Source organism: Falco cherrug, chromosome 10 (assembly GCF_023634085.1).
Source record: "Falco cherrug isolate bFalChe1 chromosome 10, bFalChe1.pri, whole genome shotgun sequence".
Taxonomy (NCBI): domain Eukaryota; kingdom Metazoa; phylum Chordata; class Aves; order Falconiformes; family Falconidae; genus Falco; species Falco cherrug.
Window position 1 is genome coordinate 23,438,817 of NC_073706.1, and position 14,888 is coordinate 23,453,704.

The following is a 14,888-nucleotide window of genomic DNA, read 5'->3' on the forward strand; positions in this document are numbered from 1 at the left end:
GGATATTACTGTATATGAATCTGATTTACTCTTTTACGTTACTTCAGTCATGTTTTTTGCATACATCATTTCTGTGAAAGTTGTTGCAACTTGCCAGAGTGAAATAGAAGCATACTACTTTTCTTCTTGACTAAAATTTTCATAATCATGGTTGAAGGTGTTTTCTTCATTAAAGACTGTAGCTTTTCAAAACTTAGGATGAGGTCAAAATAGCGATTTCTGTTTATATTAGCTATTTAGCCTAACTGAAGATCTGCAACCACAGTTTATGAGAAATCCTCAATGACAGGAAATAATAGGGTTCTGTGGGGTACTTTTTTTTTCTAGCTTGTCAAAATCTGTTATCTTCCTGTACCATCACTGTTGCTTTCAAACATGCCACAGTATATGAATGCAAATACATTTCCTTCCCGTTCCTGCTTAAAAAAATCCAGTGTAAGCAACATAGCTTTCTGTTAGCCACTCTTTTTCAAATTTGTTTTTCCTAGCTGTGTAACATTTTTAATGTTTGGAAATTAGCTTAAAGATCTTTTCCCTCATTATGTCTTCTTTAATATTTGCAACGTAAATTTCTTTAAATCTAAGGGCAAAGCCTAAGATTAAATTGAATTTATTGTAGTGTGACAAGCCTGGCTGTCAGAGAATTTCAGAAAACCGAACCTAAGGTAACTAACACTCAAGGCAGCAGACTGTGAGTGTATTTTAAACCTTAAGGATCTCTGACTCTATGAATCATCCTGAGAAATCTGTGGCTTCTAAGTGGGTTAGTGCCATTAGAACAAGCAAAGATGCTACAGGATCATCCCTTTTTGCTTGTTCTACCAGTTAGGTAGTGTCAGTCAGAGAAACGCAGCGTGTTTTCTGTTCTTTAATTAAGTACTATACTCACTAAGCATAACTAATGTTTGAAATTGGTATCCTTTCAATTATTAAATCAAATACACTTCATAGATAGAATTGCCTACCAGGAAGCTCCTGCTTTCTCAGGCTGCACACAAACAAGTTTCGTGAGCCCTGTGATTCCTTGTCCAGTTGCAGAAATGGGAGCATGCTTGTCATCCTGCACAGCTTACATGGCTGGGTTTTCTCCAAGAATTCAGAGCCCTGGCAAGAGGAAGGCAGGGTGCTGCAAACCTTGGGCTTCCCAGGACACAGAAAGGGGCATGTGCCAGGGGAATATTCCCCTGTGCTGTGGTTTTGAGATCACTGTCATCCTCTGTCTAACAACGATCTTACTCACCTGACTGCACTGAAAGGTGTCAGTTTTATAAGTCCTCTCCCTAGAAGCACAGAAAAACCACAAAACAACCAAATTTTATCATAAAGTATTACAGGTCATATACGTGCTTTTGGGTCACTTAGATGTTGAATACCTTTGGCTCTAGATCTCTTATTTTCATCATAGGTTTGTGATTTAGTGTGTGAGTGTCTCAGTTCTAACTCTTAGATTCCTTTATAGCCATTTTGGATACCTTGTATGTCAGAGAGACTGTGTTTTCTTAAGCAGGACTCCCAGAACAATTAAAGGTGGTCAAGATTTTCTCATTGTTCTTTAGTCACTGTGAAATATATTCCATGGCTCTATGAATTGCATTGTCCAGATCAGAGGACAGTGCTACTGGCACTTTCTGCTGTGTAGATGAAATCAAAGCAGATATAGCTGCAGAAGAAAGAATTGAACTGATCTTGGCTATTTGTTTCAGATTTTATAGAATTCACTAACTGATTTGGTCTGACTTCTTAAATATTTAAGGCAGCTTCTTAAATTTTATCTTGTGATTCATTCATCATTCCCACAAGTCTGCCACTGAATTTGACTGCACCAATTGGAAACATCAAATCTTTCTAGAAGCTGCAACTTATGAAAGCTATACTGCCATCTGTAATATGTTACATTTATGGATAAGCTGCTACAGTAAATGTGGGATAGACTTCTAATCCATTCCAAAGAGTTCTAAACATTTGGCATTAACTAATACAAGAAAACTTATTGACTAACAGTTGAAACTGTGGATTTTATTAAAAAGAAATTATTATTTTGACAGGATTCTTTGATAAAGGGTGAAATAATGCTCGTAGGATAGTCGGTGCAGTATGAAAGAAAAACCAACTATCTCAGAACATTTTTATTATAATTTGTTTAAATAAATAAAAGAATGTATAGACTATTATTTAAAATTATTTTAAGGACAGATCTAACAATATTTAAAATATCATCCTAAGGTGATACAAATCAGTGTAACTATGCCTGTTTTAGAGGACATGGTCACAAACTGAGAACCTGGTTCATGTGGATACCACCTGCGAGTCCCTGGTCATTGCAAAGAAGATCTTGCGCGATGCTGTGGAATCTTTTTCCCTTTAAGAAAAAAAAAAAAAGGTTGTTTACTTTAAAGGTGATGCCTTCAGTTATGTTTCATGGAAAGTATTAGTAACATCTCGTGTCTAAAATATGCAGGCCAAACGGCTATGCGCAATAGTGCTAACTCAGGTGTGCTCTAGGTGCGTGCCAGGTTACAATTTCCTTGATGATTTTTCCTGGTGTAGACATGATGCCCTGGAAAAGCAATTTACATTGATTTTGGTTATTTTTCTGAGTTTAAAACTGACCTAGTTTTTATTGTTATCTGAACTTGCTATGGGTTTTTTTCTGATCTTGACAGTAAATATTTAAAATAAGAACACCCTGATTTTATTATCTTCACTTTCAGTCAAAAAAGATCCAAGCCCAGCTGAAAGAGCTTCGCTATGGGAAAAAGGACCTGATTTTTAAGGTAAATTATATTTCACTACAGTTAGCTAAAGTATTATGGTTAATATAGCATTGAAGTAATCTAAGAGTATGATAGCTGCCTTGATTACTGTACTTCTAAGGAATCATTTCCTTCTCACCATACCAAAAGGAGCTTAAAGCACCAAGGACAGGCATTACACCATAATGCAATTTCAAAAATATCATCCATTTTCGTTTATCTCTCTCTGTCTCTCTCTCTTTTTTTTCTCCGCAAACCACTATATCAGGGACACTGCTTTTTATTAAATTGCTTTCTGAGGCATGGAAGAGAAGATTCAAAGCCTAAAAAGTTGTCTGGTGTCTTTGTTTTTAAATAGACAAAAGCAGTGGCAAGTATTTTGCTTATGAATGTCTGTATTTACATGTTTACATAAAACAATGTTCTAGTTTGCTGCTGGTGAGCAAAAACTATTGCCCTATTCCATAGATTCCGTAACATGTTTTTCATCGTTCTAACTGAACAGTAGAATATTTTACAGATGATTCTTGGTTATTCTTCAGTTAGCAGTTCTCCATGGCAATATCAATTATTAACACTTATAGCAATACTCTCTTTGTGATAAGGTTGAGTAATGGAACGTTCCTTAGGTCCCTGGATCCAAATTCCTGCTATAGGCAGAGACATTTACCAAACTGAAATGTCTAAAAAAAATATGAAATGTCTGTGGTTTATACAATCCAAATGAATAGCCTGTCTAGCTAGCATGTTTGAACAAAACAAAAAAGAAAGGGCAGTGGGAGGACAAAAGATACAAACATTTTGCTGAAGGGCATCAAGTCCTTGTTAACACGGGAGATGTTAATGTTAATCCCTGTTAAAGAAGGAGAGAGATTCAGGGTACCTGACTGGAGGCTGCTAATTGAGTTGTGTGGGTTTTTTTCCTGGCATAAAGGATGAAGATAAGTAGTCATCTTCAAAGTGACTAGAGCTAGAATTACACAGAAAGTAATTTATATTTATCTCAATATGAGGTCCAAATTGCCTTCTGGAAGTATTTAAGTCTCTCTACTGTCTCTCTATTGTCTCTCTATTGTATATGTAGTACTGTAAAAAGGAAATAACACAGGGCATTTAAAATATAGTACTGTAAAAAGGAAATAACACAGGGCATTTAAAATACACAGTGTGATTTGTGTGGGTTTGGGTTTTCCTTTTTTTTTTTTTTTTTTTTTTTTGTACTTCCATTCCCCCCATGCACAGGCCGATTCCAAATTTTTTCAGGAACATTTATTACTGACCATCATAAGGCCCAAAACAGGGGACTACATTTAGAGATAAAAACTAGGCATGGTATACATTTAGGCAGTTAAATTTTAATACCAGCTAGCGTGAACAAAACCAATGTGTTTTTTTTTTAAAAAAAAATCCATTTAGATATAATTCAGAGAAAATGGTTATATCTTCTAATTTCCCCTTGGTGTGAAAGCATGTTTTCCTTGGCTGAAGCAAAAGGGTTGTTCAAGTACTACGATCTACTTGTTTTGATTATGCTAATATGCAGTGATCCCTGAAACGGACCTGAATTATGCTGGGATGTGTAGCAATGCCTAGCAAGGGAACGCTTCCCGAGTGCTGCCCACCCAAAAACAGCTTACAGAAGGGAAGGCAGGCATGAGCATGAAGAAGTGGATAAATGGGGGAGGCAGTCTGGCCAGTCACCGGCACACACAAAATGAAATCCACCTTCACCCCATCCTTTCGTAACCTGTGACAGTGCAGCAGTTGCGGTGCGACGTGAAAATCAGTGTCTGGGTGGAGGGGAGGCAGGGACCTGTGTTACAAGGGGGAAAATGTGTCCTGTGCAAATGTGAACAAAAGTGAGTCTCACCTGCCCGGGCACGGCTGTCTGCACTGCGGGCTCCACTGCCGAGCCTGGCAGAGCTGTTCTGTACTGCTGGGGGGGGTCTGGCAAACATCTCCTAAAGATCACGTCTACATTTGCCAGCACGATTTATACCTTAAACTCTTCAATCTACTTTGAACAGACATAGTTCTGGATTTTGAAGGAATACTGGGGCTACCAGCTTGCATGTAGGTGCCAGGTTACATAGGGTGAATTCTGCTCTGAATGCACTTACTAGCAAAAGAGGGAAAAGTTAACTGCCTTTTAGGGAGTAATTAAAAAAGCTTTGACAACTTTAGATGGATGGTGTCAATGAATTGTGAAATGCATTCTGAAGTCCTGTGCACTGAGAACTGACTGTGCAAATACCTGAAATATTTCTTGACCCTGTGCAATTCTGTATGAAACTGCCTGCCTGATTTGTCAATTTGATATATCCTTTTAGTGCAGCCAGAAATATTTTTGTCGGGTTTATTTGTGGATCTTTTTCCTGACTAAGGAAATGTGATTTATGATGAAAAGGGAACAGCAAGCTTATGCTGTTCTCCCAAATGATTGTTTGAGATGCGGGAAAGGGTAGATCCAGTGTGCTGTTTGGTGTGTGTTTCAGGTCTAAAGGCAGTCACAGCGAGCAGAGCAGGAGCCATGCGGTACAGGGTGCAAAGCTTTTTTAATGTCTGTCTGATCAGAGAGGGTCTGCTAGGTCTGGGCAAGAACAGGTGGCATTTCATTTCTAGCTCCTTGGATACTAGAAACTGAACAGATTTCATGTTACCATTGCTGTTGAGGCTGTTCTGTGAAGCTCCAATTCTTTCTGATAAAAGATTAAAGCAGTGGATGGATAGTCCTGTGCCAGCACAGACACGAGTGGTATGTGTGGCAGGCTCCTGGCTCCCAGTTGCTGTCATGTTACTGGACTTGTACCAGTTCGCCCGCGCTCCCACCCCATTAAAACTCACATTTTCTATGTGTCTTATGAGGGCTTCAGGGAATTCTGTTCCCTGCATAGCTCTAAACGTTGGAAGCTTCTCCTAGCAGTGCACCGGAAGGACGGACCTTCAGGCTGCTAGATTTCGAAAGGGCATGAGGGCATGCTTCAGTTTGTGTGTCTTAAACTTCCTTTCTGTAGTGGAATTAGTTGCGCATATGTATGTGAAGTAAGTATGGAGGGATTGTTTGCTTTTTATTTTGTATAGTCAACATCAAGAAACTAGTTCTTAAATTCTGGTAACTTACTGTGAATGACTGTACTGACTACACTTCTGGGGATTCAATGAGGGGGAGACAGCTTTCTCCTTTAGTAGTCCAGTGAACTGTTAAATTTATATCTACTTATACCATTGTGTAACAGTAACATAACAAGTGGTAGTAAATATAAAATGAGTTCATCATATATGGCATGTATTTACTCTTAGATTTTCAAAGTGTTTTGTAATCTAGCTGATTAATTATGTGGCATGTGTGTATGTATATTTATATTTTTCTCTCTCTCCATGATATAATGCCATATGACAGATACACAGTGAAAGTCACAGAAAATGTGACTCACTCAAGGTCATAGAAATAGTCAGTATATCTACTGAGATAAGAATTTGAGCTTCTGTCTCTATGTCAGAGTTCAGTCCCTTAAACCATGCAGCGTGGTATCCTTATAGTTGACAAAAGCTGAAATTTGCTTTCTTATATAATGAGAAAAATAAAGGATGATTAATACAAATTTTCAGTCGTGCTTCTTAATTTTATAGCTGCATTTGTAAGTAGGTACTTACTAATTCTGAATGATTCCACTCTTATTTGCAATAATTTAATTATGGTCCTAAAACCCTGATTCAGTGGAGTACTCCTAAGTTTAAATGCTTTGCTAAATGGAGGTCTGCATTTGTTTCAGGCATTCATAACCACTTGTTTTGAAATTATTCGTCCTTCATTAACTGTTTTCCCATAATTTGGCTAAACTGCCCTAGAAGAAGTCATCTTTTACTAAATTAAAAAAGAATTACAAATAATTTGTGATTTTGTTCATGATGTGCAAACATATGTCTGTGTCTGACAGGAAAAAGAGATGAAGAAAAACAAATCTAGCAATAACTTCCACTATCAGTTTACACAAGTATCCTGTATTTTTTGAAGCTGCTGTTCTTTTAAATGTGCAAGGTGAGAATGGTTCACTGTTATGGCTTGAGTATATCTTTGCATACTACTTTTGTGATGAATTTCTAAGGGTTTTGCTTCAGAGTTCTAGAAGTATGAATCTCATCTACTGCTTCATCTGTTTTCCCTTTTGTCATTTAAATTCTGAGACAAAATATATTGATAGACAGTCCTAAAAAAAAAATATGTTAATATGTGAGCAGCAGCTAAATGCACCTAGCCTACAGATGTACTTAATCTTTGTTCCATAGTAGAATATAAATTTAGATAAGCAAGTAAATAGCATCTGCCTCACAACAAATTAGGTAATTGCTAATAAGTGTTTCTTCCTTACATGGTCTTATCATGAGACGGTTTATAGTTACGCACCTTCCTCTGAGGAGCAAAGCACGTTTGCTCCAGTGGGATGCATGAACGTGGCCGGTTCCTGAAGCGTAGCTATCAGGGTGGGTATTTACACTGACTAACAACCTGCCTGTGGTCCTGGGGGTCCTTAGACCTCTCCACAATTTTAGAGCCACCAGGTGATAGCATCAGACGAGTGGAGGTCTGGGAAGACCAGCGCAGGGCTGGGAGATGAGTGGCATGGGGAAGCAGTGGGCACAGAGGTGCTCAAATAGAGAAAGAAGGGGGCAGGCAGGGAGCTGGTGAGGGTGACTGGGAGGGAAGAACAGGGGAGGGAAGAGGGAAGGAGAGACGGAAGGGGACAGCCTTGCTCCCAAAGCTTGACAACCTCTGCTGCTCCTCACAGCGGTCCAGCTTGTTTTCCGTGGGGGTACTCTCCAACTCAGACATTTCTATGAAGTGCAGTATTGCAGATGAAGAGCAAGATTGTCATTTACCTTCAGTTCTCTTCTATGCTCCTAAATAGTGTTTCAGGTACTGAGTGCTTAATACCTCTGAACAACTAAGCAGTACCATACCAACAGCTCATATTTAGGCTTGTCTTATAACTGCTTACACAGACTTATATAGAAGGCAGGTTAAAGATAATGTTGGGTTTGTTTGTTGTTTTTTTGTTGTTGTTGTTGTTGTTTGTTTTTTTTTTCTTTCAAGGACTTGTTTCAAGAAAGTATTTCTGCCTGGGAAACACCTGAATTGACTTTATACATAAGGGGCAAAACCTATGTTTTAAAGACTTATTTAACTAAACTGACATTTATAGTCCAAACCATTTCCCAAGTTCTTTGAAACACATAGTGCTACACCAATCAATTCATTATTTGGATGTGTGAAAATCATTTTAAACCTTGCATTTCCTATGGTAAATAAAGTTAAGGAAAAGCAAAACAATGTGAAACTGCTTTCACATCATACTGACTGGATGTGGTAAATATTTATACTATTCTTTCCTCCAAAGTAAAATAGATGCCACTGTATATGTTTTCCTCATTAGCAGTAGCTAATTACATGCCACAGTAAACCCGTTTCCTGGAACTGCAAGGTATTTATTTCTGTAACACAGACTATGAGATTCTGCATTCCCGATGGAGAAAGAGGTGAAATGATTAAATAAAAACACACAAACAAAAATACACCCAGAAAACCACCAAAGACCCGAGTTAGCAGAGAACTTGTGTTAAATATTAAAGTTGTTGTCTGGGTTTGAAATAATTGGTTACATAATTGTAAAGTTGTGATAACCTTTTACAGAAGTGCTTCGTCTGCTTGCATATGTAGGAAGATGGAAAAGTTTCAGGTTTTCCAATAGTTGTATTTGTATACAGTTGGCAGTCAGGCTTGACCCATATCCAGCCACTTCATTTAATGTACGTTCACCCACAGTTTGCACCTGCTTGTATTATAATTGTTGTCCACTGCAGAATTTAGCTGACCTTGCGCGTTTGAAAATTTAGTCCGTTTAACACATTTTGAAGGATTCTTCATTATGTTCTAAGCACCTTAAAACTCCTTCCCTTGCAGAAAGCTTTCCAATAAAGCAGCATTGGCTTCCTTCACCTTTATTTATCCATTGATTTATTTAGCACAGAACGAATGCTCTTATCTTTGCTGTTGCTTTTGCATCACCCTGTAATGCTAAATGTAACTTCTCAGTGTTAAAAGGAGACGATAAGAGCAAACAAGACGGTTTCCTATGGGCCAGTCATATCAACTTACCTGAGAGAATACTGCAAGTCATCTCACCTTCCGACAGGATCTCGAGTCTGTAGTGTGGTTATTCATCCATTGTGCCTACCCCAGCATCTGGATCTTCTGCAACTTCCCCTGGGAAATTTAACAGTGCTGCTTAGGAAAAACAGCGCAAACCCCCTATTATAAAATATCAGTTATAAACATAGATGTAATGCAAAATCTTAAGAGACTTTTTTTTTTTTTCCCCCCAGAGATCTTAAACCAGTCACTTTATTAGGGATAAGAAGTTCTGTGAACTACAGGCTGATTTCAGCACGTTGCATAGCAACTGAATAGTCTGGAAGAGGAAACTTGCAGATTAGTACGGATTTAACGTATAGCACTTTTAAGCATATTGTTTTGAAAGAATAACTATCAAAGACTTTAGATAAGGAAATGTTCTCTGAAAAGTTTCCTTTGACTTTATCGGAAATGACAAATGAGTAGAAATTAGCCAACTGGACCTCTTTAGCTATATTTTTATTACTTTTATGATGTTTTCTGTTTGATAAATTTGATCTTACTGGTTTATTGTGACTTGTATATTATTATTTGATGATTTTATTAGGAAAAAACCCGACTGTTTTTCTCTGGCTTGAGTTTATTTTTTTCTAAAAGCCTTTGCTTTTTTCACAAAGGATGAAGATGAAATGAGAAGTGCCCACCATACAAGCAGACTCTGACAGGTGATGAAATGAAAAGTCTGAAAATATTCTTATGGACTTTTCCTTTTAAATATCTAAATAAGAAAGGTTACTTTGCATTTACTGAGATCAAAAGTTCTTATATGTGTGTGGCAATCCCATCAGCACTGAATCAGTTCTGACAAAAGCGATCTTCTTAGGAAGCTGTGGATATTCCATGTTCTCTGAATCCAAAGAAGGTTCAATTATATGTGTGCTATTCTTTCACAGTCCTTATCAAATTGTTGTGGGGTTTTTTGTTTTCTTTTTTGGGTTTAGTTTTTATGTTGTTTTTTTTATTTGTTTGTTGTTGTTTTTTTTTTTTTAAAAACCACAGCAGTTCAAACTATGTATTTCTGATGCTTTGGTCTCTTCTAATCTATTAGGTCTAGTAATAGAAAAAAAAATTATCTGTCTTTAATCTTCCTTACTGAAATTGAAGCCTATTAGAAGCCTATGCTACCTCCCATAGAGTGGGAGAGTAGTTTTTTGTTTTTAAAACCCTTCCTTTAAAGTAGTATTTTGAGATTATTATCCTGTGTCTCTCGGTGTTCTTTTTTACATTAACATATGTAGAATATTTTCCGGTCTTGCTCCTCAGTACATGTTTGCACACCAGTAATGCTTCATATTAGTAATATTTGAACTTTTTTTTCTTTCTTTTCTGTGTCCATTTGCCATGCTCTAAAATGGACACTGAAGTCCAGCTGGACATTTCAGTCATGCCGAGCAGAGCAAAAGGTTTTTTACAGGATATACCCACAGTGTTCTCTGCTTTTTCTACAAAAAACACGACATATTCAGTGGTGATATCACCTTGAGTCATTCATCCCTTCTGTTCTATATTCTATATTTGTTTTATTGATTATTCCTATCTGTATTTAGCATCTTATACTTGTCTTTGGTGAATGTCATCCTATTTTTTTCCAGTTTGTCAGGATAAATTTAGATGTATCCCATCTTCTATGACACACGGTGTTCTGGTTTTATGTCTCCAGAATATTTAAGAAGTAGATGTTTAGTTCACTGTTGAGTTCATGAATTATATATATACCAAATAAAACTCTGTCCCCTGGAGAGGTAGTCTGATTTCTTTTTTCAGTACTTGTCCAAAAATGTACGTTGTACTAATGGATCTATAATTCATGACCTCTTCAATTTCACTCTTTCTGAAGATGGGTATCACATATTCTCCAGTCTTCAGGTTCTTCATCCACACTTCTGAGTCTGTGAGGAACTTAGATCTTAGAGCTTAAAGAATAAGTTATCATGCACAACCATGGCTAACAGAAAACAATCAAATTAAAACTCTTATCAGTCTGTAATTGGACAGAATTGTATTAGAGAGAAGAATGATCTTTTGCCTAAATCAATTTGTCAGAAAGAAGTACTGTGTACCATGACGTTTACATTTGGCTGAAAAAATGTGGAGTTGCGGGTAGAAATAAATCACATATCAACCCACCCAAACCCACGACCATTTAATATCTTCATAAGTGATGTGGATGATGAGATCAAGTGTATCCTGATGAAGTTTGCCAATGACACCAAACTGAGTGGGGAAGTGGACACTTCAAAAGGGAGAGCCACCCCGTGGGAAGGTGTGGATAGGTGGGAAGAGTGAGCTAACAAGAAGCTTATGAAGTTCAGAAAAGACAAATATAAGATCTTGCACCCAGGAAAACATAATGCTGGAGTGCAGCACAGGCTGGGACCTACCAGGCTGGGGAGCAGCTCTGTGGAAAGGGACCTGGGGGTCCTGGCGTTCAGCAAGCTCAATATGAGTTGTGTGCTGCTGTGGCAATGAAAGCCAAGAGGACACTGGGTTTCATGGCAAGGGCTTCACCTGCTGTACAAAAAAGATGTGGACAGGCTGGAGAGGGTCCAGAGAAGGGCCACAAAGATGATCAAAGTTTGGGAAGCCTGCCATCTGAGGAAAGGCTGAGAGACCTCGGTTTGTTCAGCCTTGAAAAAAGAAAGCTTAGGGGAGACCTTATCACCATGTTCTGCTATTTAAAAAGTGGCTACAAAGAGGCTGAAGACTCCTTTACAAGGAGTCACATGGACAAGATGAAGGGTAATAGGTACAAGTCCCTCCTGGGGAGATTTCAGCTGGTCACAAGAGGACAGTATTTCACAATGAGAACAATCAGCCAGTGGAACGATCTACCCAGGGAAGTGGCAGACTCCCCAACATTGGACACTTTAGATTCAGCTGGACAGGTGCTGGGCCATCTTGTCTCGACTGTGCTTTTGCCAAGAAACGTTGGACCAGATGATCCTTGAGTCCCTACCAACTCAATATTCTATGATTTTATGAAAAGCATTATGGAATTTGCCCCAGACCTTGAGATGACCTCAGTTGTATTATTTTGAATAATTATTTCTATCAAAGGTCTCTTGAAGGAGACAGCATCATGGCTGCAAGTATTGCAAAATGCTTTTCTTCATCTATTAGATCTGGAGCTATCATCTTTGTGCTAATATTCCTAAACATTTGTGAGTAGCAGATTCAGTGATTTGATAGTTATACATGCAGATCAGGTTGTCTGCAAGACCAGAACTTATGGAGTCGTTCTCACTTCATGCACGGATTCCATTTGTGTACATTCGTTTGTGCAAAGCCAGATAGGAAGATTGATGCAATTTTTATTTTTTTTTCACAGTGTTTTCAATACAAAATCAGTAAAGTTATATGTTTAATAGCTTAATCTCTAATTACTACTCTTTCTCGGAAGTTGCAGCATCTGGTGACACATGACAGCCAGGAGCACACTGTTGGGGAGAGCTGATTTTTCATGTTGCAATGGGATAATATACAGCTATTATTTTGAAGTTGCTTGAAAATAGGTGTGTTTTCTTCAAGGAGTATCTTTGTCTGTTGAAAGTCGTCAGGCTGGCAGGAAGAAAATTGTAAGTATATTCCTCAATGCAGTTGCATTGCTGGCTGAGGGAATGGAAGTATAATGTAGATTTTATTGATGTTTGAAGTTGTTATATGAAAAGCATGCTATTTATCTGTGGATCTCAAGAATGTAATAATTTTACAGAACTCAGTTTTTGCTGTTTTGAGAATAATAGGATTCAATATGAATTTTGTGCCACGTTGTTTGTGGGTTTTTTTCTTTTCTTTTCTTTTCTTTTTTTCCTGATGAATCTGGCAGGTTGCACCCTGAGGTGGATGACTGAGGGTGTTGGCTGTGCAGGATTTTATGGGTTAATATGTCATGAGTAAGAACTGATGTTTCCTTTGATTGTGGGATCTTTCTTGAGGTATTTCTGCTTTGTAGTATAATGAGTGTTGGACTTAGTCTTCACGGTTTAGGATCCCTATAGGGATCTTGCTACACGTTTCAGTTCAGTCTTAGAAAATAGTAGATTTTTTTTAATTCCACATGAGAATCTTAGGATGCTTGTTTTTATAATGCATTTCTGGATTATTCACTTTGGCATTATCCCCCCCTCCACCCCAGTCAAGATAATAAGTTTGTACACTTTTATATCTGTAGTTGGATGTTGCCCACTGGGTGCATGATTTTGGTTTTCAGCTTATCAATTATTTGTGACTAGATCTGGCTACTTATTGGATGTAGAAAAATGCTTTAAGATGGTATTATTGAGTTGTTTTCCTCAGTAGTAGCTGAGACCCCCAGGACAGACAGGAAATTGAAATTTGCCTTGTTGATTTTTCCAAAATATATATGAGCTGTTGCATAAATAACTGTAGTTGATGTTTGGGTGGTAAAAGATGGTACGAGTACTTTCCAGATAGCTATCTTGTTGAGATAATATAGAATAGGGACCATTTCCTCATCTTCTGCTGTATGGTCTTTATCTCTTTATGCTGAGTACTTCTTGTTTTCCTGAAGCACAAGTTTTTATTTTTTTTAATTTGATTTCTTTTGTAGTAGGTAACTTTTGGGGTTTTTTTCCCCTGAGTGGTGGTATAATATATTTTTACAACCTTGACAAAAAGGGTTCTAGAAAATCTTATCTAGGTTATGTGTGTTTTGCTTAGGAAGCAGATGTCGCTGTTTACCACGGCATCTTTTTGCTGGTGCATATTTTCATTTCAAATACCGTATTCTAGCATTTTATATGTTGTTGCTATGTTATAATTATTTGTAATGTGTTAATGTTAGCACATTATGTTAGCAACACAAGAGATGCCTGAAGATCTAGACGGAATTGGCTGCTGAAAAATACTTGCAGGCTATTTGCAGACATGGGAATTTTTTTAATATAGACAGATTAGTGATGGACAAGAAGGTAGAGGAATGTCATCATATCTGTTTTCCAGTAAGGCCACTGGATTATGTATTAACATAATTCATTGATATTCTTATTGAAATAAATGTACAATTCTATTTTCTTCATATGTTTGTGCACTTTTGGAAATCACAGGTTTGCAAAATGTGAATATATTTTCAGTACTTAGTAATTCCAGTTCTTTAGTTTATTGCCAGTATATTTTTTGCCACACAGTTTTGAGCATGAAAGATTTTGTAACTTTTTTAATGAAAAGAAAAATACAATTTCAAAAGTTTCCATGTGGCCCTGCGGATGTGGCTTTGAGATTAGAGACTTGCATTAGATGATAATGCAGTTTTAAATAGCTACTCTGAGGTGCTGTCTGAGATAAGGCTAGTCAATAACCAGCATGAGACAAGTTTACTTAAACCTAGCAGCAGCAGCTGCACGCTTACCTGGCAGCATACAGCTATTCAATCGACTTACAGACCTGGTGTGGCTCCTGCTGAAATGAGGAGATGTTTACTATCGATATCCAATTGAAATCAGTTGCAACTTTGGCATCTTCACAATGGTTTAATTATAATAATGGTTTTGAGCATGCCCAGTGGGGTTGGAAAATTTAAAAACTTTGTCATGTGAAGCATTGAAAAATTCCCAATTGCCCAACGATCAGAGAAAGCTGAGGGAAAGACATACAAAAAGCTGAAAGATGAGTCAAAGCCTTACCTTGTATAAATATGTAGCAGGAAAAAGTGGGGATGTTTTGTATGAAAGTATGGACCTAGATCCACAAGTGCTACATGTCAAAACAGGGCAAGGTGTTGTATGAGTAATGCTGATGCCAGAAGTACACTTGAAGAGCAACTGTTTTGGCACAAACATTTTTCTTCAGCATTTAAGCTTCTGCAGGGGGAGGTGTGTTGTAGAAATTGCCAAGAAAAATATCTTTTTCTGAAAGATTAGAATTGAAGACATCTTGTGCTGAGGATAGCAGGACAAGACATCCTGTCAGCCTCCTGCACTAAGGGA

At 37.7% G+C, this 14,888-nt stretch overlaps 1 protein-coding gene across 2 annotated transcripts in view; it reads left to right on the forward strand.

The window, feature by feature from the left end:
- LUZP2 (leucine zipper protein 2) overlaps window positions 1–14,888 on the forward strand; it is a 309,932-nt gene that overhangs the window by 245,708 nt on the left and 49,336 nt on the right. For both annotated transcript variants that reach the window (XM_027798713.2, XM_027798712.2), the window contains exon 8: window positions 2,712–2,774. In XM_027798713.2, the coding sequence (XP_027654514.1) occupies window positions 2,712–2,774 (63 nt within the window). The remainder of the gene's footprint in view (window positions 1–2,711; window positions 2,775–14,888) is intronic.